Source organism: Podarcis gaigeae (genome assembly GCF_964106915.1).
Source record: "Podarcis gaigeae genome assembly, chromosome: 9".
In the NCBI taxonomy this organism is placed as follows: Eukaryota; Metazoa; Chordata; class Lepidosauria; order Squamata; family Lacertidae; genus Podarcis; species Podarcis gaigeae.
Window position 1 is genome coordinate 55485085 of NC_139685.1, and position 23525 is coordinate 55508609.

The 23525-nt window shown below is 42.3% G+C and overlaps 1 protein-coding gene across 1 annotated transcript in view; it reads left to right on the forward strand.

Annotated features, from left to right (window-relative positions):
* The window catches only part of ELOVL6 (ELOVL fatty acid elongase 6), a 74367-nt gene that overhangs the window by 38915 nt on the left and 11927 nt on the right, over window positions 1–23525 (forward strand). The window contains exon 2 of the mRNA XM_083756929.1: window positions 23259–23390. Within this exon, the coding sequence (XP_083613055.1) occupies window positions 23259–23390 (132 nt within the window). The remainder of the gene's footprint in view (window positions 1–23258; window positions 23391–23525) is intronic.

The following is a 23525-nucleotide window of genomic DNA, read 5'->3' on the forward strand; positions in this document are numbered from 1 at the left end:
ACACCCCACCCTTGCAAGGTGGTAGAGGAGTCTAGCTCTCCCATGTGTTCAGCACTCCTTCCAGTTGGTGTCATGATCTGAAACTTCCTCCTTTTTAAAAAAGCACCCTGGAAAATTGGAAGCACCATGACTCAGTAATAACACCAGGGTGGCCCACACAAAATCAACTCATTTTGCTGGACACTTTGCTGAAATGTAATAGGGAGCAGTCACAATAAAAAAATAACATTTATAATTTACTCACAGACATAGCATAAAAACAGATGAGCTTTGGCCTTACAGCTTAATTTAAAGAAAGAGTGAGAGGGGGGGAAGGTTAATCATGAGGGCATGAGAAAGTGTAGTAGGTCAATGCTTGATGGCGTGGGTATACGTTTTATACAGGACAGCCTGATTTTAACTTTTTCCAGTAAATTGGAGGAGGAAGGTTGGCTGGGTTTGATTGAAGTTGTATTTTGAAATATTTGGAGGGCACCAGGTTGGCAAGGGTTAATGCAGACTGATGCGCACACTGACTGTGTTGTGTCTCGCTTGCCTTTTACTGATAGCAGAGCTGCTGTTCACTGAGAGAGCAAATTTAATTTAGGTAGGATGGGAAATGACACTGTTGCAAATGGGATAACTATCAGAAACAGGGGAGCAGTAACATTACATCCTGGTCAATTTGCTACTGTAGCCATGAAAAGATACGTTCTGTCTTGTTTGACACACCATTTGGTCCCTCAGAAAGCTAAGGGTGTGGGGAAAGTAGTTACTGTAACCAAATATTTGCAGCCAAGGCTGTTCATGGATCCCCTATCCATCCTATGACCCACCAACCAATTATACTGATTCGCCCTGTACTGCCTGGGGGCCAAGGCCCACTTAACCCCTCCCGGATCTGTTCCTGAAGCAGTTTGTGGGTAGGGGTCAGGGTGAGGGTTTCCAAAGCTTCTCCAGATTCAGAGGTTATGGAGAAATAGAGCTGAGTATCTCCAGCATACTGGTGGCATCTTGCCCCAAAATGCCTCATGACAGCAAACAGCATTGGAGATAAGAAATAAACACCTATAATTAAAACAGTAAAAGAACCCATTTTAAAAAATAAAATACAAATACCCATAATTAAAATATGGGGGAAAGTCCAATTAAGTCAACACAGCAATTAAAACAGGAGACTTGAGTCAAGAGATTTTTCATCATTTGCACTTCCTCAGATGAAATCTATGCCAGTACTGATGAAAGATCCATAATGATAATGTATCCTCTGTGAATCACTCTTGGGCTGGATTTGGATGACACAGTAAGCCAGAGGTAGCCAATGTGGGTGTTGTTAGACTCCAACTCTCATCATCGCTGTCCTTTGGCAAAGCTGGTTGGGGCTGGTTGGAGTTGTTGTCCATCAATATCTGAAGGGTACCATGTTTGCTAGCTATCTGGTAAGCCATAAACCATGGCTTGCCATGAATAAGCAGTGTGCTAGTGTGTGTTCATTCCTGCTTACTGAGATGTCTGAACCCTGACTCATGGTTTGTGTCCCTGAACAAACTAGAAACTATAAGCTCTGATTTGATTGCCCTGATGATCCAGGGTTTGTGGTGTGCTGCTTCTGCTCATGTTAGAAGAGGAGGGCAGCAGGAGTGAATCATCAGTATGCACTGGGCATGCTGCTCCTTCGCAGCAAACCATAGTTTGTGGCTTAACATATCATCTGAATGCAGATTCTGTCCAATATCTGACTTGGGTGAGCCAGTTCTTATGTAGGATATCTAGCCTGAAAAAGCAAACCACTGGAACACTGAAGCAGTTATGATGGTGCAAACTTTTTATAACCTCGCAATCTCAAAAGATGCATGAATGTGAAAAACAGGGGTAATCCCTCAATTGGATTGGTCCCTTTTGGAGACTGTTTAGAGAGAAACTGAATAGTATCTCTTTTACAGCTAGACACATCCCTGGCACTTGGCCTACACAGGTAATAGGAGCTGAGTCGCTGTGATTTCCAATGAACACAATGGGCATCAGTCTCCCCTGAGAACACAGTCAATAATTTGGAGATATCCCTTAACACTGTTTGGCTAGCACTGTTTTACTTGTTGCATAGTTTAAGTAGATCACAATTGGAAATACACGGTTCCCCTGTCTGTAACATTATATTCTTTCATATAGTGGTATATAAACTAGAATCTGCCCAGAAGCTCCACTGTTAAATTTTTCATGGAACTTTGTGTGGTCTTTGGGAAGGGGCTCTGAAAAAGCAATACATCAGAGATGGGAGAAGTTATGATTTTTTTTGCAACAGTTTTACCTGAAAAGCTGCCATTTCTGTTTTTTAAAAATAACATATTTTTTTAATTAAATCAATCTTTGTTGTTACAATCACAGATCAGCCACTAAACGACAATCAAACAAACACTGTTTTAAAGTGCATCAGAGCAAAAGACAATTTGGAATTAACTGCACGGCAAAGAGCTAGGATATGTGTGTGTGATGTCATACATTCACACTAGAATGAGGCTGTTGAGTGCTAGGTAGCAGCACTCCACCAGAACAACAACCATGCCTTCTATGACCCCCTTCTATGGGGGTTATGTTCTGGACCCCCGCGTGCGTCAGTGGGGCCCACATAAAGCATTCCTCCATTTTAGCAACATTTTAGTGATTTTTTTGGTCACTTCCAGGTTCAGCACATGCATAATCACACATCAGACATGTGTAAATCAGTTGCTGCCTATAACACACAGCTCAAACACATTTAGCTTGTGTGCATTCAAATTTACGTGCTTAGCAAAAATAAATGGAAAAGGGGTGGGCGTCCGGGGGGAAAGGTTTTGGCAACCCCACCTGCCATTGCACCCAATATGTTTTGACTTTATGCAATTTCGGCTTTATGCACTATCCCTGGATTGCAGCCCCCACATAAGTTGAGAGTCACCTGTAGGATCATTTCTGGGTGGCTTGTTGAAGGGGGAAATGGTCACAGGGGAAGGTGGTTGGACAGACAGATAATGAGAAGAAACTGCCATCACTGTTTTTGGCCCCTATCATATCTACAAACATGTGCATATAGGAAGCTGCCTCATACCAAATAAGACTCTCAGTCCATCCAGCTCAGTATTGTCTACATTGAGTAGCAGTAGCTTTGCAGAGTTTCAGGCAGGGGTCTCACCCAGCCCTACCTGGAACCGAAATCTTCTTTATGCAAAGCAAATACTCCACCACTGCTCTACAGCCCTCTGCAAAATGTGTTTGAGAAATTCAAGGCCACCTTGGCAGCAGCCAGCCCCATTGTGTATGCATAAGAGGGGGAGGAGAGAAACTTCTCAGCAAGCAGTGGAACCACGCCATTTTTCTTGGCTGGATCCTGCAAGCACCTTGAAGTGGCCCAAGTGATGCCAAGGAGATTGGAAGTGTTAATAGTAAGCTAAGTCAGGATAGGGCAGAACTGAGCATGACACGGCTCTGCTGCGGCATGAAGAGATCATTGATGCGATAACTCCATAAACTCCTACGTAGCCTGCGGGGCGGACAACTAATTGTTCAGTCATCCGAGTTTCTGTGTTCCTGCAGCAACCCTCTAGGTTTGGACTGTTAACTTGCACATTTTCCACCTCACCTCGATGCGTGTAAATACACAAGCATACAGAAAAAGCTCTGTGAGGTTAGGTTGCAGCTAAATATATTTGGAAACGATGTGAACTGTATATGTAAAGCCATGTGTATGTACTAGTAGTCATGACCTAGAGTGACCTGACCTAAGGGTGAATGAATAGTTCCTTTAATTTTTCTTTCTGTAGTCTTTTGTGATTACTGAACTGTACATTGCCCAGAGACTTCCCTGCTACATTCAGATAGAATATTATACCTTACTAGAGGACACATTTTTATCATAGTTCATACTAAGAGCAGCTGGGGACATCAGATGAGAGAAATTACATAGCCAGCCTCCAAACCTTCCAGCCTGTAGTTCACTCCCAAGTCTTGAAATAACTTGTGCAGACCTAACCCATTCCCATGGAAAAATTTTTTGGGACATATTCAAAATAAAGCAAACATGAACATCATGAACTGAACAAATATGTGGCCGGGTCATATACTTTATCCACTGCAGCCCATTTGAGCATATAGTTAGGGTTCTTCATGCCCAGCTAAACAAGTTCTCTAGATAACTCACTTACAGGTGCTATTCAAGCTTCTTTGTAAAACACATTGCCGACAACCTTTTCATCATGAGCTTGAGGCTGCCAGGAGGAACCAGGTGCACCAACCTTCTCTTGAGACCAAGTGCAGTAATGCCCTTAAAGAGGATAGATCTGCACCAGAGAAATGCCCAGCCACTGCAGCCCAGTACCACCAGAGTTGCCACTATAAGGGCAGTTGAAAATAATGGTCTGTGAACTGAGTTACATAATAATAAATCAAACAGCTTTATATTTTGTACCTTAATTGCACCTCTGCTACAATCTCTGCATAGCCAAAAACATTTGGGTGATCTTCTTTAAAGAGTATAGGGCATAAATTGCAGTCTGCTTTAAAGAGTGACATTTTTTCTGCTTTTTTATAATGGAACTTAAATATCACCTTAGTGTTGTGTGTCTTGGGCTTTTACCTTTCTTCATATAGGCACCAAGGACATGTTAAACCTTCACAGTTGTGGGAACATGACTTAAAGAACTTTCTGTTGCTGGGAAGAAATTGTTAAGTGGGATGAGAGAAGCAATGAGTTGCATCACCGCTTCACCCTGAAGGATGAGCCACACCTAACTGTTAGGGCAAGAACATTTATGTCATTCTTATTTATGTTTGAAATATCTGGAGAGCACCAGGTTGCAGAAGTGGGAGTAGTTCTTGTACTTAAACTTGCTATTCAAATACAGTTTGTCATTAAACTTGCTCTTCAAATACAGTTGAATACTTATTTTGGAGTGGAAACTAAAATGTATGGGTGTGTGTCATATTTGGATGAATCCTGTGTCAAGACCTTGGAAGGATTTTGGACTTGTCAGAGGTGAAACACGTTCAGTACAAGTCTGCATGAGTCAAAACAGAGGTCTTTGCAGGGCTTTGTAGTGCCTCAGTGATCCAGGCATCTTAAAAAATGCTGTGGACAACACTCTGCTAAATGCAAAAGTGATGTCTCTAAGCTTACTATACAAGGAATGATGTTGGAGTAGAGTGTTAGGGGAGGGGAGAACAAACACCAACGTGGGAAGAGGGAAAGCTCTGTTGTGATTGACAGGTAAAGTTTTATTTAAGGGGAGTGGTTTTATTCAGAAAAAAGATCCCCTTTGGTTCTTCCCTTCAAAAATCAGCTTCAAATGTGGCATGGCTTTTTGTCTGTGACTTGGCTGGTTCCTTACCCAGCACACCTCTCTCTACAATTTTCAGAGCAACTGCCAACTAAACACTGGGGGAAATTAAGTGATACATTTCTTATTTACCCCCAAACTGAATTGACCACCCTTACAGAAAAGCCCCTACAGCTATCCTTCTCAAAGTCAGCAAGATACATGACCTCAGAAGAGTGACCTTGCCAGCAAATTTTATCCAATTCTGTCCCTTTCCTCAAAAAGCAATTCCTCAAAAAGCAATTATTTCCTCAAAATGGGTTTAGGGCTGTCCCTTTCTCCCCTCCCAAAAACCCAAACTTTAAGGGGCCAACCACAAAAGAGCCAGGACCTATTTGCCTGTAGATTGGAGGGACTACTATGCCTTCAAATTTCAACAATTTCTGTAAAAAGAAAATTAAACAATTTTTTTGATCTCCCAATAGCTCAGGGCATGAAGCAGACTCAGATGGGGCCAAACTGGGCAGCCTACAAAGCCTCTCAGGCTGGGGCAGATTAGGGTATGAACAGTTTCTTGTGGTCAGTGCACATCCCCACATTGTTCCTGCCTGACCATCACACTTTCCCTTTTTTCACCTATTTTATTTGTATCTGCATACATGTTTGGCATCTACAAGTATATCCAGCTCCAGGAGAGCAGCAAATGAAGTTGCAGCTTTAATTTTCTTTACTGAAGTTGATACATATGGCAATTTGCCTTTGCTCACTAGAAGCTCTCTGAAAGAAGCAGCAGCAGATATATTAGGTGCAATTGCAATTTTACTTGCTTAAAGGTACAGAATGCCAGCAGGGAAAAATGTTAATCACTTGTACAAACTACTGAGGCAAACTGCCTAGGCATGGAAACAGCAAGCATGCAGTGCCAATCATTTGTGTGAATGGGGGAAGTGATGGAGGATTTTCATCACTCCTTTGGGTCTGGTAAACGTTCCTCTTATGAGACCTATAGCCAAGGTTTTCCATGAGCATTATGGGCCTCTAAGCTTCCTGCACAGTGATGTAGCAGTGAATTTTGAAAAGCAGGAGCTCCCCATCACCCTAGCCAGACTCCCAATAAGACTTCAGAAATGCAAGCTGCTGTGTTTATCTGTCACTCACACACATGCATCTCAAATAGTAGTAGTACATAGCACAATGCCAAAAATGTTAGTATCACTATGACTACAATCCTATACAGTGGTACCTCGGGTTACAGACACTTCAGGTTACAGATTCCGCTAGCCCAGAAATAGTACCTCAGGTTAAGAACTTTGCTTCAGGATGAGAACAGAAATTGTGCAGCGGCAGCGTGGCAGCAGCGGGAGGCCCCATTAGCTAAAGTGGTACCTCAGGTTAAGTCCCACAGTTAAGAACAGTTTCAGGTTAAGAACGGACCTGAGGTACCACTGTACACGGTCACCTGGGGAAAGATCTCAGTGGTGATTATTTCTGAATATGTGGGTGCAATTTGTCAAACACAGAGAACTTTAACAAAGTATCTACTGCTAGTTGAAATGCAACCGACTTCCTCTATGTTAGGTCCCATCTGCACTATGCATTTAAAGCAGTATCATATCACTTCAAAGAGTCATGGCTTCACTTATCTGTAGGTTTGTTGAGAAGACTATCCCCATCACTTAAAAAAAAACCTTTGCCATCACAAACACACACAGAGAGAGAGAGAGAGAGAGAGAGAGAGAGAGAGAGAGAGAGAGAGAGAGACTTGATTCAATAGTGTCAAGTAATATGGACAGGCTAGTCTGGTAGTTTAGGGACATAGAAAGCTTCCTTATAACAAACCAGATCATTGGTCCATCTGAGTACTTGGAAGATAAGGCTATCAATGCTCTGCCTTCATGTTTGAAGGCAGTAATGCATACCAGTTGCTGGACACCACAGGAGAGTGTTCTTGTGCTCAGGTCCAGCTTGAGAATTCCCCACGGGCATCTGGGTGGTCACTATGAAAACAGGATGTTAGACTAGATACACCATTGGCATAACAACAACAACAACCACTCTGGGCGGCTTCCTACAAAATATTAAAACACAGTGGTCTGTTAAACATTAAAAGCTTCCCTAAACAGGGCTGCCTTCAGATGTCTTCTAAAAGTCTGGCAGTTGTTCTTCTCTTTGACATCTGGTGGGAGGGCATTCCACAGGGCTGGTGCCACTACCGAGAAGGTCGTCTGCCTGGTTCCCTATAACTTGGCTTCTCACAGTGAAGGAACTGCCAGAAGGCCCTCGGAGCTGGACCTCAGTGTCTGGGCAGAACGATGGGGGTGAAGAAGACACTCCTTCTCCTCCTTCTGCTTTTACGTCTACAGTGGCTGGCTGCCCTGCCCCCATGTGGAGAAGCTGGAGATTAAGCCAAAGATATTTTGCCTGCCACATATATGCTTGGGATTTTCATAAACCCAAAAAGCTTCTCTTGTCTTTATAGTTTCATTTGCTTGTTTTCTTTGCTTAATGCTGTTTAAAAGAGTTAACATGGAGTCCTGATTTTATCCTCCAGTTGTGGCTCATTTCAAGGTGATTTGGGGACTTGTGGTAATAACCGTACATAACAACATACCCGTGCTGGTCTGTTTCTTCAGAAACAACAGAGAGCCCTGTGGCACCTGAAAGATTAATGATTTTACCATGACATAAGCTTTCATAGCCCTTCCTGGACATGCCCTTCCTGGACTTTGCAGCATAGGATGTAATTAAGGAGGTCATTTGTGCTACAGTATGTAGTTGTATGGGGTTTTCCCCTATTATATATTCTCATTGCTGCAGGGTTCAAGGAAGTGCTTGACTTCCCCCCCCCCCAACGTGGGTAAATGTTTACATAGTAAGCTGCCTTGCACTGAATCATACCATTGCCCTACATAGCTCATTACAGTGGTATCTTGGTTCTCAAATGTCTTGGTACTCAAACAACTAGGAACCCAAACACTGCAAACCTGGAAGTAAGTGTTCCGGTTTGCAAACCTTTTCCGGAAGCTAAACATGTTCTGCTTTGAGTGTTACGCTTCCAATTTGAGTACCACACTTCCGTTTTGAGTGTTACGCCTAGGTCTGTCTGTTTCTGCTATTTATTTTTTGTTTTTGCGGCTTTTTTGTTTTGTTTTTGTGACTGTGTGGAACCCAGTTCAGCTACTTACTGATTGATTGATTGATTGATTGATTGATTGATTGATTGTGTGACTGCAGTAATTGTTTATTGCTTTCATTTTATGGATCAATAGTCTTGTTAGATAGTAAAGTTCATGTTGCATTGCTGTTTTAGGGGTTGTTTTTAAAAGTCTGGAATGGATTGATCCATTTTGCATTACTTTCTATGGGAAAGCGTGCCTTCGTTTTGGAACGCTTTGGTTTTGGAATGGACTTCTGGAATGGATTAAGTTTGAGAACCAAGGTACCACTGTACTACTGGCAGCAGTACTCTGGAGTTTGAAATGGGGTTATTCCCAGCCCTACATGGGAGTTGCTGAAGATTGTACCTGGAACCTTTTGCATGTTAACAACGCGTTCTGTCTTTGAACTGACCCTTTGAAATGACCCTGACGCCACTTCCTTCCATCTTTTAGAAGCATGCCAAAATGTTGGTGTCTATATTATGAACCTGAATGAATTGGCTTTCTGCCATCTGAAGCTGGTTTTTTCTTTTCTGACAAATCTTAGTGCGTAGGATTGTTGCCACATTCCATGTTGCTACAGTACCTTTCTTATTGCAGCCTTTCTTTTCTTTTTTCCGTTTAGGTCACTCTGCCTCAGCCTAGTGCCCTCCAGATGTTTTGGACTTCAATTCCATTAGCCAGTGTTGGAGGAGCTGGTGGGAGTTGTATTCCAAAACAGCTGGAGGGCACCAGCTTGAGGAAGGTGCACCACAAACATAAGTTCAAGTTAGCCTAATGCGTCAGCAGCCAACATCATGCCCTACAGATGTTGTTGGATGAGCAAGGGATGATGGCAGTTGTAGGTCAACAACATCTGGAGGGCATACCTTGACTCACCTTCCCTAGTTTTGGATAATTCCCCTTTTTCGTTCATTTCATTCCAAATGAGAGGTGGATTTTGACAGGGCAGAAAGCAAGTTTAGATTTTATATGCAACAAATAATATAGCAAGCAACAACCAATCACTGCCTTCTCCTATTAGTGCAAATGTGCTCGTTGTTTTTCAGTTCCCATGACTCAAATTGCCTATTGGCTCAGACTGTCTCCAGCTATCCCAGTGGGCTTAACTCTGCCCCAGATGGGCCCACTCTGTGTTGTTTCTGTTGTTTCAACAGTGTCCTGGAACCCTGGTGGCTACTCCAGTTCTGTAGAACTGTGTTGCTGTCTGTAAGCCAATTACAGTAACCACAGCCTCTTTTAGGTTCAGCTGAACAGACTAGGTCAAGAGTTCACGAATTAATCAGTTTGTTTAAGCACATTAGCATAACGCATTTAGCAATAAGAGGCTAATAAAAGCACATACAAAGCAAACTATACCTCTCATGTAGATCATTGTCTCTTTGGGTTAGGCAGATTGTCTGGATTTTTTTACTCCAGGAGCAGAGAACATTGATGGATCAGGTCTTCTCAGACATCCAAGGTCCTCTTTGCTCTTCATGTTCACAGTGGTGGAGACAGCAGAGCAGAGCCATTCTTGCTTCTTCTTCTTTTATAATGATGGCTCATCTGTGTCTCTTTGGCTCTCTGTCCTGGGCTCCAGGCTTGGTGAGTTCCTGTAGACAACCAAAGAAAAATCTCATATAGTCCAATGTAAATGTGTACAAAAATCAACAATGATTTCTCCTTGCAATAGGTTTCACAGTTGAGACTGAGCAGTGACTGGGTAGCTTTTGCCATCCTGGTTGTCCAAGACATGCGCCTTGGCACATTTCTTTGTACTTTCCATATGTACTTTTCAACTACAGGCATTTATTCATGCATTAGCTAAAGCATCCAAGTTAACTCAGGTTTTTCCTGCAGAAGGGTGCTATGAGAATGGACCTCGCACCTTTGATAGTTTAACCACAAATTTAACTTAACTTGCTACAACATCATACCTGCAGTCCAGCATGCAGAAAGCAGACCATCATACCTCAGAGGATTTTCCCATCCCCAGAGTTCTACATGGTCATTTATGCTTAGAACCATGTTTTCAGACCCTGGGGATTTGTGGGTTCCAGAATCATTGCACCCCTTTCCAGTTTTTCTTGAAATAAATTAAACATGCTTTTAAAAAATAGTTTTTAGGAGGCAGTTCCACTCATCGCAAGCTTTCTGAGTGTGAAGGAGCACATGCTGTAGCCTTCACCAAGGGTTACTCTGACATTTTATGCTGTTTGAAGCTTCTGGGCCAATGGTTGCACACACTATCCAAGCATTGTTCTTCTGGTTGTCTGCCACACTCATTGTTCTTGGTCGTCATGTCATTTGGCAGCTCCTTGGACATTTTTTAAAGGCTAGTAATTAGAACTGGTAACTGACAAGGTACAGTGGTACCTCTAGTTACAAACTTAATTTGTTCCAAAGGTCCGTTCTTAACCTGAAACAGTTCTTAACTAGAGGCATGCTTTCGCTAATGGTGCCCCTTGCTGCCGTTGTGCCGCTGGCACACAATTTCCATTCTCATCCTGAGGCAAAGTTCTCAACATGAGGTAACTCTTCCAGGTTAGCAGAGTTTGTAACTTGAAGCGTTTGTAACCTGAGGCGTTTGTAACTTGAGGTACCACTGTATTCACATTTTGCCACTGGTTTTGAAATAGAGCTAATGAGTACAAACAAGGTTGTAGACAGGGGCGTAGCTATCTGCTCCAGCACCCAGAGCAGTGGGTTGGAGCGATCCGCCCTGGGTGGGGGTGCGGCAAGCTGCCCACAGAGTCTGTCTGGTGGACGCAAGCCCCTTGCTGCTGTTTCGGGCACCATGGGGTCCTGAGCTACCACGTCACTCCCAGGAGAGAAGTGTGGCTTGGGCACACTTCAGGCCAGGCCCTGCAGTAAGTGCTGCCCCCCGTGGTGTGCCATTTTGTCACACACACACCCCAAAGATGGCACCGGGGGCGGACCGCAACCCCACCCCACCCCTTCCTATGTCCCTGGTTATATATCTCTCTGGGAGACTTGATAAGTAAAGGGTTCACCCACCCCCCCACTTCAGACTTTCACCCTAAAAACTTGTGGAGAACTGTAAATGGTGTGAAAGTGATGGGCAGGAGCATGGCAGTGTTCCTCAGATCCCCTTCATGTTTTTGTTTACACGTGGAGAGATTTGGGTTTACACCCAAAAAGAATGAAAGAATAATGTGGTGTAATGAATTTACTTCATTCCCTCCTAACTTCACAACAGCCACACTAGAAATGACATTGTTTTAGTATTGCTGTATTTATACACAAAATGTAAATGGTAGCATGGCTTGCCCATGAGGAAAATTCCGGAATCCATATTTGAACAATACCTTAATAAGATTAACCAAAATGTCACCAGGCTTGATGGTAAAGGGATAGGACTGGGGGCCGGGGTGGGAGGGTGTTGGTTAAATGTTGGAGCCATGACAACTGCATTTGTTCATTTATAAGAGTTGCATTCCAAGATGGAATATGGGAGGAGCTAGCAAACATTCAAATGAGGCTCTTTCTGTGCCTCCCTTACTCTGTTCATCTAGCCCAGGTGTGGACAATCTGTGGTCCTCCAGATATTGAGCTACAACTCCCATCGGCCCAAGTAAGCGGAGTCAGTCCCCAGGGATGATGGCAGATATACAGCAACATTTGAAGAGCCCAAGGTTCCTCACAACTGATTTAGCCTGATGAAGAATTTTGGAGAATTCAAAAGTTTATGCACCATCTTATGACATTTTTGGTCATTGCCATTTCCAGGATAGCTACAAATAAATAAAAACAATTTAAAAAATCTAACAACACTTTAAAGGTCAATGAATTGTTTTTAAACAATCATTACAGCTGGGAATCATGTAATAATGGCATCTTGTCACGATGCCAATGAAATTACATGCCTAAGTAAAATGTACAGATTCATCAATGTCTTCCTTTTTAAGGCACATTATGTGATACAATTATTACAGCAGGAGCATTTGACCTCACAAGCTCTTATTTAAAGCTATTAACTAGTTATATGCTTACTTTTCCTTAAAAAAAACAGTATTGATTGAACAATAAAAATCAATAAAAATGAACTGTTAATTCAGTCAGTCATTTATTTGCTTAAAACCAAAGGTCAGCACTAAAATGCACAAGGCCCAGTTCCCAGTATAAAATATTAATATTATTCATTCATTGGACAAGAACCAGAAAATGCAAAATTTGCAAAAATACATTCAAACACTGTACACAACATTCTATTAAAGAAATAAATAGAAGTCCACCATTAACAAAATATAGTATTGCCAATGCAAGTGGCTTGTTCTGTGAGTAGAAAGCCAATTCCATACAAGTTGGGTTTTCCCCAACCCCAAATCTACATTTTCTTCACCTGTTGCAGCCCCGGCATACCATTCTGGAGGCCCCTAACCCTGACCATTAAAAACAGGATTTCAGAAGCCTACAGCTGGAGAAGGGGCAAGGAAGCCTTGTGTGAATAGAACTCCTCTGACAGGGTAATAACGAGCAGGGCCTAACAAAATGATGAAAACTTTTAATCCAGGGCAGGATAATTATGGACCATTTTGGGTAACATTAAAAAGTAACATTGATGTTATGACATGTCAATACTTTATGAACAGATGGAATTTTGTTACACAATATATCAATAAAGAATTATGAATATTACTCATCGGAATAAACTATGTGCGATTTTTAAGGAAAGATGAATTAAGTAGTAACTTGGTTACTGTTAAGCCCTCTTTTAGCAGTTATAAATAAGTTTTTGACTCTCTTTCTAAATGACTATGCACTTGATATTGATAAATATAAATTTTACAGGTTGTTTAAAGGAAAATATTATGTTTACATCATTTGCATATTCACCAGTTTATATATTTATCTACATACGTACTTAAGATATTTATAATGTAGGCTCATTAATTAAAAAGACACTGACCTGTCTACTTGTTTTTGTCCTGTTTTTCTGCATTGCAGAATGCATTGCATTGCAATCCATTTGCATTGCAAAATTTACAACCAGGGCTTTATTCACACCATACATTTAAAGCACATGACTTCCCCCAAAGAATTCCGGAAACTGTAATTTGTTAAGGGCGTCGGAAGTTGTAACTTTGTGCAGGATAATTAAAGGTAATTTTTCTCATAACTGCTGCTCCTGAAGCTGGTTGGTTTCTTTTTTCTTTTTTACCATAGTGGTTTTCTTAGATCCAAAATAACACCTTACATTTATGCTCAGGTTTCTGTGCTACACAGCTATTTATTTAATTTTTGTTACATCTTCCTTTTCTTCTACAGTAGAATTCAATGCAGCTAACAACACAAAAGTATAAACAATTCAAGCAATCACAATTTTTATTATTTGTCTGTCCATCCGACTGTCTGTTTTATTACATTTATAACCTATATTTCCTCCAAGGAGCTCGAGATGGCATACATAGTTCTCCTCCTCCCCATTTTGTCCTCACAAGAACCCTGTGAGGTAGGTTAGGCAGAGAGTCGGTTACTCGCTCAAAATCACCCAGTGAGCTTCATGGCTGAATGGAGATTTGAACCCTGGTCTCTCAGGGCATTATCTGACAAAGAAAAGTTGGGGAAATAATAAAATGCTTCTGAAAATATAATGTATTATTTTCAGTGCCGGAATTAATCTACTTTTCAAGCACAGGCTGTTTTGCACAAGCTGCATTGTTTATGTTGGCTATTATGTAAGTTATAGAGACTCTTATTATTTAACTTATAACCTCATGCTCTACCAATTGAACTATGGGGTGAGAAGTTATAGGGGTGTTTAGCCCCCTATGGAAGAGTCTTCTACTTCTGTCAGTCTTTCTTAACAAGATAAAGCCATCGTGGTGAAAGTCTCTATTAAGAAGAGTCGAGGAGCAAAGATATTTATTAGTCTTGCCTTAGGCACCTTCACTGACCTCATTCTAGGTGACATTGTCTTCCCCTCCAACATTGCTCTTTTCTGCAGTTTTTTTTGGGGGGGTAAGTTCCGCCTTAACCGTATTCCCCAGAGGCTTCTGTTTCAAGGCTTGTCTTACAACATTACTGTCTCATTTCTGAAGCAGCATGTAGGCAATTTTGGCTTCCCTTTTGCTCCCTTTTGCCTGGACCTGTCCTGTGCAACTTGCCACTGAACCAACTGCTGCTCACAAGCAATATCTTCTGGCCTGGCAAAAGGTTTCAGCTAAACCCCAAGGTTTTGGGTTCCCCACATTGGCAGGCAGGAAAAAAAGAAGAAGAGAAGAGAAAGAAGTTTTATCAGGTTCTTTGTGGGCCCTAGAAGAAAGATCAGAACTTATCCAGCTTGTTATATAGTCAGCTTGTCCTCATTTGGTATATTTAGGTCTGTGAGGGTGGAACCCTGATTGACTCCAGCTACAAAAGCTGAGACTGCTGAACAGAATATTGGGCTGAGGTATTGTTTAGCGAGTGTTGTTGCTGTTAAATCTTTGGATCTTATGGTGTATGTGGAAAGTGTTCAGTTTGGTTGTGTACTTTTTGATGTTTGGTTTATTGTTTATCACTACTTTTGTTATTTTTGTAGCTACGTAATTTTTTATATGTTGTAAGCTGCCTTGAGCATGGTTTTATTTTGGAAACATGACATGCAAATAAAATGATTGATTGATTGTGCAGGTGCAGATAGACATACAAGTGCAGATTACAGTTTAATGCAGGGTTGCCATATTTCAGAAAGTGAAAATCCAGACACAAAAGTGTCTTATGGGTTGCCATACGTCTGAATTTCCCTGGACATTTCAGCTATGTCCAGGAAATTCTGGATGTATGGAGGCCCATAAGTCTATATTTTGGAGAAATTCCTAATGGTTAGGAGTTTCAGGGGGGTACCATGGGCAGGGAAACCAAGAAGGTCGTGCACATCAGGTGAATATAACCCCTCTCCAATGTGAACAACCCCATGCAAATGTTGCATGCAATTTATCAGGGGGAGTGACCTTGCTGCATTTTAAGCTTCTAGTGCAGGCATAGGTAAACTCAGCCCTCCAGATGTTTTGGGACTACAACTCCCATCATCCCTAGCTAACAGTACCAGTGGTCAGGAATGATAGGAATTGTAGTCCCAAAACATCTGGAGGGCTGAGTTTGCTTATGCCTGTTCTAGTGTGACTATACCCTTACTTTCTTTTTAAATGAAAGCTGAGAATCTGGAGTTTATGGTTCATCTGAGGCAACTACCCCCTTCCCTTCCCCCATGAACAGCTATGCTTTCTGTTCAATTAAAATTAATGGTTCCAGGAGGCGGGGTGCAGTCCACATGACTGTATAGAGGATGTCTTGTTAATTTCTAATTTTATCATTATAGTCTTTGCCCATAATCTTCCCTGGGCAACAAAGTTCAGAAATCCTTATAGACGTAGAAAATTGATTTGCCTTGACAATTGCTGGCTTTAGCACTATGTTTGTACAAAATATGTTATATGTTTCATAACTAATTCATCTAGGCATGGATTAATGTAGCTCCCTGTTGTACTGAAAGGTATTACATTTATGGAATTACAGTTTTTGACATGTTTGTGGTGTTAGGAGATTCGAGTAGCAACATAACTTAAATGTTTGCTGTATTGCTGGAACAGTGGTAGGCGAGGTAGAAATTCCCATTGAAAATACATTGCTTCTGACGTAGCTACAAAACAACAGCAATGATAAAATAGGAAATATGATACTTTTATACCTTTGGTTTTACTTATGTCTGCAAGAATAATTCAACATTTGGTAATAGCTGGTGGTGGCTGGTGAATTTTGCAGTTGATGAGATTGCAATTAAACAACAAGTATGTTTCTCCTTTCTCCCCAATATCCCCTTCACCCTGTTTAAACACAGTATTAAAATAAATCTGGTCAACTTGAGACCTACCTGGAACATGTACATTATCTGAAGTAGAAGAGGGCAATGAATTTCAGCCAGGAAGTTTGAATCTTTTTGGTTAGGGAAGATGATGAATAGGAAACTCACATTTAAATTCTGTACATCTTTGACCATGGTTAGTAAAATTTTCTGCTGTGGTGAATTTCATCTTGCATTTTACCTTCTCCCAGAACCATAGGAAGCATTGAATCATCTTTTCTGAGGCCAAAAAGAGAGTTCACATCACACAGAGACAGAGATAGTGTTCTGTGCTCTAGAGACAGACACTGTCTCTTTGCCAAACCTATCTTACAGGGGTGTTGTGAAGTTAAATGGGGAGGGAGGAAACCATGTACATCACTTGATGTCAAGGAGAGAGCAGGGCGTTCGCAGATCACAGAAAGACAAAGGTACACGGGCTAACTTACAGTTAGTTTCTTTATTCAGAAAGCAGAACAGAGAACACACAGACTGCTTGTGTGTGCTCAGACTGCTTGTAACTGCCCCTTCACTTCCTATTCCTCTGTGTCAGGCCCCTCCTTCTGCCTATGGCGAGCCCCAAGAGACCCTCCCTGCCTCTGCCTGGCTCTCTGCTCTTTAACATGCAAAAGACCCCTTGTTCTGGGAGCAGGGGGGGGGGGCTTGCAGACTGTCAGCAGAGAAGCTGTCAGGGTGGCTTTGTGGTAGAACTGCCAAGTCTGATTCCCTGTGCTGGGGCACCTGCCTGTTTCTTCCTTATCATCATCCTTCAAACTCCCAGCCTCCAGTACTTCCCAGCTCTTCCCCTCCTCTGGGGTGTGGCTGGTTTCCCACCACCAGGAGTCAGGATCCAAACCCTCCCCTTCTGTGCTTTCCCTGGGGAGCCTCTTGGTCAAGCAACTTCCACAACTCCTCATCCAGCCAATCCCTGACACTTGAGTTCCTTGGAGGAAAGGAGGGGACATAAATGTAATAAATCCATAGTAGGAATTTTCAGCAGCCCTCTGGATAGTGAAGGATTTTGTGGCTCCAAATGTGGACTTCGCTAGCAGGGCATCTGCCTTCAACACCTCCTCCAGATTTGAAATTCCTGTTTTTCTTATTCCTCTGCTGCCTCTTTTCAATTCTCTTTTTTCCTTTTCCCTCTCTCTCTCTCCGTGGGTGGGGTCAGGGCTTTCATAGCCAGCTTACTGGGCCCCGCTCAAGATCCTCCAACTCCCTTTCCCTCTTTAATCTTTTCCTGTCTTCCTGGGAGCCTTCCCTCAATGTTTGATGTGTTGGACCATAGGCGCCCTCCTTCTGGCTCTGCAGTCCTTTTCTGTAGGTGCCCACCTCTCAAGGACCACAGAACCAAAATATACAAGGTCCCATTTTGATCACAGAAAATATGCACAGCTGGATTTTCCCCTGTTACAGAGAAGACAGGTCTTTGATCCAAGACTACTGGAGCACAGCCAGCTCCAAGCATTTGTCTGATGTTGTCCAGCTCACTATGAGCTAATCAATCTGTGGATGGAGCAGGGAGGTAAATGAGATGGCTTTGCTGTCCATTACAATCTGTTGCTGTGTTGTCAGTCCACTGTGGAGAAAGGCACAGAAGGGATTTCAAAGGGAAGCCATCACAATGGATGTTATGTGGTTTCTAATATATACAGCTCAGATGGGCTGAGCCTGGAATTCCCTTACTTGAGTTCAACGGAGATTCACATCAACTATTAGATGCTTATATTTGAAGCAACCCACAATCTTCCAAATATAATGTAAAAATATTTCTATGTATCTGTTATGCGGCTGGGACCATCTGTTCATTCAAACAAAATATACTTGAGTAGAAAATATAAACCAATTTTGGTAGTCCACAGAAACACATTATTTAGCATGTGGTAGCCAAATATTTTATTTCAGAGAAAATGAGAGAGAAAATGGTACGTCTCTGGCACATTCCCATAAATGTTGACACATTTCCATACATTTTTGCTTTCCATTCATTTGGTCTTTAAGGTCATTATCAGCGATGAGCCTGACTTCTTAAACTAATCAGATTTTGTTATAAACTGCAATCCCTGCTCTGGATAACAGAAGAAACCAAAATTCAGAGAAAATGGATATAAATATCTTTGAAGGCCTCATCCTGGCTTCAGGGCAGGAGGAGAAGAGAGGAGAGGAGGAGCACATGGCTCACTCATGCTTGTGCATGTAATGCTAAACAATGGTTTAGCATGATACTGACCACAGCCAGTGCCTGGTCTAGTGTTTTTGGTACCAGTGCTATATGTTATGACATCCTTCTCCAACCTGATGGCCTCTAGATAATAGCTGGACTACAACTCCCATCATCCCTTACCATTGACCATATTGGTTGGGGCTGATGGGAGCTAGAATCCAGCATCAACTGGTGGGGTTTCGGAGAAGACTGTTTTATGAGATCAGTAGGGTGGTGGGTCCATAAATTTTTTCAGTATTTTACGAAGAATATAAATGAGACATTACTGCAGTATCCCTTCCCTTCCATCTGTTGTTTCGCTTGTGTCACATGTTAGTTTGTAAGAGGGCAGGGATCTGTGATTTTGTACTCCATGAACACACACTGATGGCACAGCATAAAGACCTTACCTTTATCTGTACTGTAGCATCACCTTTTTTTCTTTTTTTCTTTTCTTTTTTCATGCTTTCAGTTCCCCTCTTTCATTTTAGGCCATTCTTTTTCCTCTTGCTTTTTTACTTTTCTGTGGTTCACTCAGGTTCATGACTCAGAAAAAGCAGTCTTTCTGATGGACTGGTTTTTTACCACAATTTCTTGTTGCTCTTCAACTCTACTTGGGTGTTCTGTTTGCATGTAATCCTTACACACAGCTAGGTTGAGTGGAGACAAGTGGGGATATCCCCTGTAGGGAGTGAGAAGTCTCCTCTACTCATAGAAGTTCCCTGCATAATGCCCTGCATAATCGGGGTTCTAAATCATACAATGCAGGAATATGCAGTTGTCTCATACAGGGATCAAACCTATAACCTTTCAGATATCAGCACCATGCTCTAACCAGCTGAGCTATCCAGGTAGGTGGGAGCATCTGCTAGCTCCCACTGCCCACTGAGGATGATGCCAGGGTAGAGTTTTGCATGCTTCTGCCAGCCTGTCCAACTCACGCACAGGGTTTACACCTGAACCAAATGGAATTTCAGGGTCTGCTACCCCATGTATTATTATTGTATAGGTTCTTGTCTTTTCCTGCTCTCCTCTCCTGTGAATGACAGTATGGATGACTGGATTACCAACCACTAGACACACACACTTTGATGTGGTCTTCTGTATTCACCATAACTCTTTGTGTTTCTTTTGCTCCTTTGAACGCCATCACTCCTTTGTTCCATAATGTCATTTCCCCACAGATTTTAGGCCTCAGTGGCCCATTTGTAGGGCCTGCTGTTTAAATATCTTGCCAGGGAAGCAAAACATTCATTTTACTGATCCCCAGCAATAACGCCTTCTGTAGATAATGTAGACAGGCAGATAATGTAGAATGTATGACCTTTAAAAGTCAGAAATAAGGAGCTAATTAAAAAGTTGTGAAGTGACCTAAGATATAATTATAGATGCTGACCTACTTAATACAGCTTGAACACAAAGTAATAGGGGTAATTTGGGTGCCATTTTCTGTTAAATAACTACATTGTGCCTATAAAAAAATCAAAGAACTGGGAGAGAGGTCAGGTTTCTCCAGTCTATTATCTTGCACTGATGTAAGTTCTATTGCAAGAGGGTATAAATGGTTTTGTAATTTTATTCTGCTTGATATACATTCACAACAGAGGTAAAGAGCTGTTTAGCTACATGAAAGAATTTGAGTCTGTCCTGTAGTTTTAAATTTTAAATATGAGCTGTAGGTAGTTTTACTCTGCCCATGGGCCCAGAGGATGCCATTGATTGGCTATAAACAAATCTGACTGCTTTTAATTGGCTTCCCTGGGGAAATGTAAGCATCGGCTAAACCTCAGTGTTGTGGCACCCACCAACAGCCTACCATCTTGCAAAGGCAGACACAAGAGATACCTCATGGGGCTAAGAGAAAACAGATCAGGAGCGCCAACTGTGTGGGAAGCAATCCTTCAAGGGTGCAGTCAAAAGAGAAAGGCAGCAGCCTGAAATGTCAGACTCCATCCCATCTTGTCGCTTCACGCCAACCCCCCAATTCTTTGCTTTGAGTTTTAACTACAAATTAGCCCTTGGCCATGGCCTTACCATATGTCTGAAGCACCCTTATAGCACTTAGATAGCCCCGGCTTCCCCCAAGGAATTCTGGGAACTGTAGTTTGTCAAGGGTGCCAAAAGTTATTAGGAGACCCCTATTCCTCTTGCAGAGCTACAGCTCCTAGAGTGGCTTTTTAAATGGTGACACTACAGTATTCATTAAGAAATTTGGAATTGGTTTGTGGCAAAGATTCCAGCAAGGTGATTTTATTTATTTATTCAGTGGTTCAACCAGAATGGTGATGGAGAATGAACTGCAGGTTAAGAGGAAAGTGGGAACAAGCCTCCCCAACTCTGCACCCCGACCCCCAACCCCAGCTCCTAGAGTGGCTTAACAATCAATCCCTCTTCCCAGGGCACTCTGGGATGTGTAGCTCTGTGAGGGGCTAATTAGGACTATGCTGGACAAGATGGTGTTTTTTCTCAGGTGTGGAGGGGGAAATATGGTGGAAAAGCAGCTGGGGAAGGATGGTAGCTCAATGATAAAGCATTTGAACACAGGAAGCTGTGTTATATTGAGCCAGACTGTTGGCCCATCTTAATCAGTATTATCCATACTAGAGGAGGAGAATCTCAGGGCTGGTGGCCAGTGTGGCCCTTCACTCCTGTCTATCTGGCCCTTGAGGCTTTCTCCAGGCCACCCTCCCTCTTTAGGCACATCTGCTGCTCTGCTTCATGCCCTCCTTGAGAGTTTTTGCCTGGCTGGAATGTGTCCTTGCTTGCCTGGAGGGAGGATAGAAAGGGGTGTTTGTGCAGAAACTAGTCTGCTATAGAAAGGTAAAATCAACATTCATTGTTTCACCTTCTTTTGCTCTGGTTCTGCACATCACTGGTATGTGGTCCCTAGAAGACTGACCCTTGGGGTGAAAAGGGTTATTTATCCCTAGCCTACACTGACTAGCAGCAGCTTTCCAGGGTTTCAGGCAGAAGTTACCCCTCTTCCTCCAGCCCTAGCTATTACAATGGTACCTCTGGATGTGAACAGGATCCGTTCCTGAGCCCCATTCGCATCCTGGAGTGAACGTAACACATGACTGCACATCTGCGCGTGTCGTGTTTTGCCACTTCTGCGCATGTGCATGACATCATTTTGAGCGTCTGCGCATGCGTGAGCGGCAAAACCCAGAAGTAATGCATTCCATTACTTCAGGGTTGCCGCAGAGTGCAACCCAAAAACGCTCAACCTGAAACGTATTCAGCCTGAGGTATGACTGTATTATTATTAATTGAATTTATATACCTCTCTATACCTGGAGGTCTCAAGGCAGTTCACAAAACACTGTGTCTAGCTGTGTTCAGGTTACAAACCAGTTTTCCTGGAGGGTAAAAGCTGGGCTTGGCTTTTCTTCCTGAATCTGCATGATATATGCTGCTTTAGAAACATGTGACAGGAACTTTTGAGATGTCACTCTGCTAGCTGCAGTGCCCTGAGGGGGAAGGCAGGAGTGAAGAAGAGCAGGGCAGGGAACTAATAGCCACCAGCTCCTGAAGCTTGGGAGGGAATATATTTTGTTTATTCTAATGTATTTTAAATTGTAAACTGCCTTGGGTTGACTTGGCAGGAGGGTGGCATATAAATGCAATATATAAATAAACTTAAATCCATTGGGTTGTGGGTTGGCCTTTGTGTTAGTGAATTGCTCTCACTAGATTTTGGTTCAGGCTGTGTATGATGACTGCAAGTCTTTGATGGAAAATAACTTAGCAGAGCAGATTTGGACAACATATGGCCTGTTGGTTACATGCAGCTCCTGAGGCACACTTGTACAGTGTGTGTGATCTGGATCATTTTTTTTATTAAAAAAAGAAAATAAAAACCCTTCTGCAACTAAAACTGGCAGATTTATCTGCATGTGATTTATCAAGTCATGATGTATTTCCATTGTGCATGAGAAACATTGGTCAGGTTCAGATGTAGAGATCTCTGTTGTATCTTTTTGTACCCTTATTCAACAGATGGTGATGTGAAGCAGCATATAAATTGTTGAAATAAATATATAACTAACTCAGACCAAGAAACTATGGGGTTTGTTTGTTTGTTTTTCAAACTGAGAACATTGTGAATGCTTCTTAAGTCTAGACAGGAAATCTGTGGTTAATGCTCTGGCGGCAAACTGGTCAAAGTTTTATCAGCATGAGCCAGGAATATACCTGCTTTCAGGGACAAAAGAATGTATTGTGTGAAACATCTCTACTAACTTGTTCCAAACCAAATGTGTTTCCCCAACCAACAGGCAATCCTATGCAGGTCTAATCATTAGTAAGTCCCATTGAGTTTAATAGGTCTTACAGATATAGGGATCTGGGGTTGCAACCTTGATGATCTGTAAATGTGAAGGAGTGTCTCCACCCCCATCGTTCTACCCGGACACTGAGGTCCAGCGCTGAGGGCCTTCTGGCAGTTCCCTAACTGTGAGAAGCCAAGTTACAGGGAATCAGGCAGAGGGCCATCTTGGCAGTGGCACCTGCCCTGTGGAACGCCCTCCCAGCAGATGTCAAAGAGAACAACAACTACCAGACTTTTAGAAGACATCTGAAGGCAGCCCTGTTTAGGGAAGCTTTTAATGTTTGATGCATTATTGTATTTTAATATTTTGTTGGAAGATGCCCAGAGTAGCTAGGGAAGCCCAGCCAGATGGGCAGGGTATAAATAAACTATTATTATTATTATTATTATTATTATTATTATTATTATTATGCAGCTAAAAAGCTCACTGAATATCTTTTGGTGATTGTGGGTTTTGTTTTTCTTCCCCCAGGAAAAAATCTTTCCTGTTTTCAGCTCTTTATGCTGCCTTTATATTTGGTGGTCGACATCTAATGAACAAACGAGCAAAATTTGAACTGAGGAAACCACTAGTGCTCTGGTCTCTGTGCCTGGCAGTCTTCAGGTAAGTTGAGGAATATGACAAGAATGCCCCTTAATCAATATCCTATAATGCAGCCTACCCCAAACTGATATCCTCCATATGTTTTAGCCAACCACTCCCCTCAGTCCTGGACACCATGGCCAATGGTCAGTGATG